Below are 5,631 nucleotides of genomic sequence, written 5' to 3'. Positions count from 1 at the left end.
GTTAACTTCATCCATTTCTTTTGTAAGAAATTGTTGTTTTTATGGTACAGCTACTTCACATTGAGAAGTTAATGGATGAAAATGTGTTTCACAATGTGAAATCCTAATCTTCTGCATATTATTGTATATATATATATATATGATCAGAAGAGATTTATTGTAACATCCCTCTATGGTTATCCTCATGGATGGACATTGATTTGTACAAGTAATCTTCACATTGAAGAGTTGAGAGCTGTCTTTATAACTTCTGTGGAGTTGGACAGATGTATATGCATTGTTGTTTTTCACATATCGTTCTCTATGCTTTATAAAGGCAAAATGTTGTTGTTCCTTATGAAGAATGTCAGCCTTTGTTAATAATATATATTAAATGATGACAAATAAAGTGTATGAACATTTTGTCACAAAATAAACACCTTTTAATATTTAAACAATCTTGTTGTTCTCTAAGTGGTGAATCAATATGGATGTTGCATGTCTGACTAATGTAACTTTGAAATGCATACATAATGTTTTTTAACAAACTATCGCACCGTTAGTTAAAGTGGTCAAACAGGCCACCTTTTAAGCTAATGGAAGGCTATTTACTCGTACTTTTAACCTCAGTGGTCCAAAATATCTCACCAATTCCTTCTATGTAGTTTAAGAGTGAACATCAATGTCAAGAAATATCCAAGTCATATTTTCACCCTAGAATTAAATGAAGAAAACTAGAAATATTATTGTGTGCAAAAAAATTAAGTCTATTACTGATTCTTTTTCTGCATTATGACTTCTATTTTCATGACAATTAAAGCACATTAACCCCCAATACTCCAGTAGCATACTGCATTGCTTGAATAATCAATCTCATTACGTTTATGAGAAAAAAGTATTATTAGGTAAATTGTATTCATATGCAGTATCCTGTGTGTTGTACTGAATTTAATTTATACTGATTATAATAATAAAACAAAGCGTGTAAACATGAGGGTGCTTAACATAAAAATAATCACTGCAAAAATGCTTAATGGTCCTCATCATTTATATTTTTTAATACAAAATCTAGTTTCTTATTTATTTTCTCGTGATTTTGGGGTGAAATATAAACCAGATTTTTCTTGAGACTTGTCACCCTTATAGGAACATTTCCACCCACTAACTTAAAAACAGGTGTGAAATGCAACAAAGTTGATGTTGCTGTCAATAGTACCATGTATTTTATGTAACGTAAACATACAGTGTGCACATGTGACTGGAGCATGACTGTCTAGAGTTCCAATAGTGAGAGAGTGCAGGGGCTTAATGTCACTGTTTGTACTTTCAAACCCTTGATAATAGGCACTGTGTGCTGTCAGCTCTGGTTTCATCTGACAGCAGGCTGGCCTGATGTGGGGGGCACTTTGCCCATCATGTGTGAGGTCGGCTTCTCAGGATTTCCCACACTCCTGATTCTGGCTCCCGTTTCAGATCAGACATTAAGGAAGTGTGCCCTGCTAACTCATCCATTAGGTATGGAGGTGTGAATCCTGACCCTGATTTTATGAAATTTTAAGAATCTGGCATAAAGAGATATAACATACTATTTTACCCAGAAGATTTGCTTTTGTGTAGATAGTATTGTAGGTTGAGTTGGTAGTATTTAAAGTTACACAAATTGCGACACACTTTTCACACCTCATCCACTGAAGGTGAGACGCATTTTACGAGACAATAGAGCAAATACAGTAGACATCAGGATGGCCATGTGCCTCTGTATAATTTACGAGTGGAAAGCCTTTGGTCTCAGAGAGGGTGTAAGGCAGTGTAATCAATAGACAGCACACCTCTAGTTTAACACACTTTCACACACACACACACACACACACACACACACACACACACACACACACACACACACACATGCACAGACACAAATACTGGTTGTCATATCCCATTTCAGGAATCCCCCACCTCCTCCCGTCCTCTCCAGATCCAAGACGCTGATGTTATCAAGTTTTACAGGCAGCCTCGTGATTGGCCCGTGAGTGTGGGAAAGCATCAGACGCTTGAAACCCATGCTGTTAGACACAGACAAAGACATTGTAAATGGAACATCTCGGTGTGTCAAACTCCATCATGATGTTTATAGGTGTGGAGCAGCCTTTCAATAAGCTGTTGTCGGTGATGAAAAAGTGTTAGGAGAAAAGAAACCAAGGTTGGTCACCTAGGCACAAAAATTTAAAATAAAAGAAATATGTAATGTTAGAATGGCACATCAGTCTTGGGTACTTTTTAAACTCTCTTTTAAACTTACACTGAAGAGGTCAGTATCTCAAAATATGTCCTAATTAGACTTTCAACATAAACAGACCTGTATTTTACTCAATAATTTAATGTTTAGTGTATTTACTTAAACCACACCTTTATACATACTAAGTGTATGCATACACACTTAGACAAAGTGAATGGCTTTATTCAAGTAAAACAATTATTATAATTTAACATCACTGAATCAACCTGATTACATTAGGTGACACACCACCAAAGCTTTTTTTAAGGGTTAGATAAGGTAGAAATAGCTTTGTAAGGGAATAATTGTAGGTTAGCTCTTTTTACTGTGTAGATTGTCAGAATATGATCCCATATTTATCTGTTAATATCTTAGACCACCACTAAAACATGCACAGGCAATTAAAAACCTTTTGTGAACTTATCGAAGTGGCAAAAATATATTACCAAAGTGGTCATGAAACTCACACACTGTTTATGAGAACCTTTATCCACATACTGTATTTGTTCCAAAAAATATCTGACTTGTATATCTTAGAGTATTTTGTATTTTTATAGTTGCTCAGTGCTGAGCTGAACAATTAATTGATGATTTTTTTGGTGAATGTATGCATTTATTAAAGAAAGTGTATATGATTTATGAATTAATCAAAAAACATTTAAGTAATTGATTGCTTTTATTAAATGCAATATTAGACACACAGTGTCCATGATATGTATCAATGCATCATAGCAACAAACATTGTTTGTCATTAGCCTTTACAAAGGGCTCATTCAACCTCGGACACCAATGAAAGTCCAAAAGAACTATACAAACACTCTCAGATTCTGAGAAACATTACTGTTCACAAGTTAAACATTGATATCACATGGAGGAACGCCTCTAGACAAAATGAAGGCAAGCATCATACTAATCACAACAATTAGATTTGCAAAGAAACTATTATTAAAATAAAACAAATGCAGCTTCAATATGAAGCAATTGATCATATGTTTGAAATTAACATAGAAATGGAAATGTGTATCTCCTACAAAATAAGAGATGGTAAAACCACCATCTAGTTTACATGGGAAAGTCTTTCAGCTTGTTGTCTCTACCAAGGTCTCCAGAGAGGTCTGAGAGCACATGGTTCCTGCTTCACTGTGATCGTGAGGGGTTGATGGGAGGCTGGAGACAGGTGTGTGAGATCTTGAGTCGATCTCTGGGATTCCTGGTAGTGTTTCAGATGTTGATGTACTGTGTCCACCTTGGATTTGGCAGACAGGAAGGTCATGGTCTCCCTCCAACACTGGGAGTAGCCGTCAAAGTGGGCTTTCTGTGGAGCTGCTGAGGTCTTGGGCTGCAGCTGCTGTTTCAGGAAGTCCACAGTCATCTCCAGAATGTCGGCTTTCTCCAGCTTGGTGTTGGGGTCTTGCTGCTGGAATTCCTTCTCCAGCATTGTTTTGAGCTGCTCGATGCAGTTGTTGATGCGATCTCTGCGCATCTTCTCCACAACAGGCTTTCTTAACTGTTAAGCAGAAGAAAGACTTGATTAGTTCTTTGGTTCATTTGACTGAAGAACATAGCAGAATATAAGAGAGATGTTGTCAAAACTGTTGAATATGAGTGTCATGGAAACTTACTTTATGCTTTTCCTTGTTGGAAAGTTTGGAGTAGTCAGTAGTGTAGGTCGGAGCCATTCTTTCAGATGGAGTGAGGTTTCTCTGAGGAGAGCAGGTCAGTTGTGTTGAGAATGAGGGTCCCAGTCCTCTATTTATAGGAGCTCATTAGCATTACAAAGCCATGAGTCCCAGGCAGGATTAGTTTTCCCACACTCAGAGGCCAGTGGGTGAGGCGTCCTCAACAATAGAATTCAATTCTTTCATGGTTAACTGGCCTCAAGGCTTCCACAGAGGGATGTCTTCTAGCTACAATTAGCACACAGTGAACACAAGCAGGTTGTTATACTTTTATTACCTGGGAACATCACCGCTCACTGATAAGGCTTCTGCAGATGGAGACTGTGAGCATCTGTTTATTCCCTAGAGATGAAAAGGACATATATAGATATCAAGCAAAGACAGATTCTGTACAACAGCTGGCTGAATGGAAAAAAGATGATTATATTTAAATAAAAAAATTACAGATTCAGATTCAAGAATTGGTACAGTTAAAAAGCTTAATATTGACAATGCATTAGTCAAATTAATTGCATATATATACATATTTACAAACACAAACACAATTTTAAAATAAAATAAAACAAAACTTAAAAGTACAATATGATAAAATAATAAGGTAAGAATAAAAACAGAAGCGTTTGCATATTTAAGATATAATGCACCTACACACACACACACACACACACACACACACACACACACACACACACACACACACACACACACACACACACACACACACACACACACACAAACATTAAATTAAATGCATTCACAGTGAATATCAATTAAGCACAATTATCCCATGCTCTCAAGGATGGCACACTTCTATTGATAAGAGCCCCTCCCATCACAGATAGTGTGGGAAACTCCAGACAGAAACTTGCTCACACGTTCTCAAGTCAATAGAGTGGAGTCCCTCCTCAAAAAGTCTGTGAAGCCACAGCTCAGATCAGAGGCACCACTGGGCTGCAGGGCGCGTGTGTGTTCTCACTGGCATCACCTGCTACTGTGCTTCAGAATGGCTTGCCCCTCCCTTCCCTGTCTCTCGTTAGAAGAACATGCAGCTGGCAGTATGAGCTGAACATGGCCTTTCTTGATCAAGTCATTTCTCACATGTGAAGCAAAAGTTATTTGCATGTAATTGCTATTTTTCATAATCTTAGCCTTGCTTTTTTGGTAGATGATCTCTTCTTTGTTATAATGTTTGTAAAATAAGAAAAGAAAAAAGAAAGAAATTAAAAATTACTGCTTCATTTTCGTAAGAATTATTGCAATTATTGTCAACAAGCAAAAACAATCGTTCTCTGAAAAATGATTGCTGTGATTTTTGTAATAATAATTTTTACTAAAAATAATTTTAAATAAAATATTAGAAATGACACAATTATTGCAATTATTGTAAAACAAAATTACTTAAATTGAGTTAAATAAATCCTTGCTCTTTGAAAAATTAGTACTCTATTTTTGTAATAATGATCGAAATAAAAAGTGTATTAAAAACAAAAATGATAAAACTGACAAAATGACTGCTGTTTTCATAAGAATGATTGAAATTGAAAAAATAAACTACATATTTCTTCTATTATACTTTTTAAATATACTGTCTATTCCATTTCCTTTTGGACTTATTTTTATTTTTATATTATTTTACTTACTTTCACCCTAGATATTATCTTATCTTATATTTTCTCTATGCTAAAATCATCAACAGAC

General features: G+C 35.7%; 1 protein-coding gene across 1 annotated transcript; it reads right to left on the bottom strand.

Annotated features, from left to right (window-relative positions):
* Positions 1-3,133: 3,133 nt before the first annotated feature.
* Positions 3,134-3,962, bottom strand: LOC127632993 (transcription factor HES-5-like). The gene is made up of 2 exons (XM_052111848.1): positions 3,877-3,962; positions 3,134-3,761 (listed from the first exon to the last, which is right to left on the bottom strand). Exons 1-2 carry the CDS (start codon positions 3,931-3,933, stop codon positions 3,348-3,350), a joined length of 471 nt encoding a protein of 156 aa, XP_051967808.1. The 5' UTR covers positions 3,934-3,962; the 3' UTR covers positions 3,134-3,347.
* Between the last annotated feature and the right edge of the window lie 1,669 nt (positions 3,963-5,631).

This window comes from Xyrauchen texanus, chromosome 39 (genome assembly GCF_025860055.1).
Source record: "Xyrauchen texanus isolate HMW12.3.18 chromosome 39, RBS_HiC_50CHRs, whole genome shotgun sequence".
Lineage (NCBI taxonomy): Eukaryota > Metazoa > Chordata > Actinopteri > Cypriniformes > Catostomidae > Xyrauchen > Xyrauchen texanus.
The sequence above is the reverse complement of the archived record's forward strand: the minus strand, read 5'-3'. Positions and strand labels throughout refer to the sequence as shown.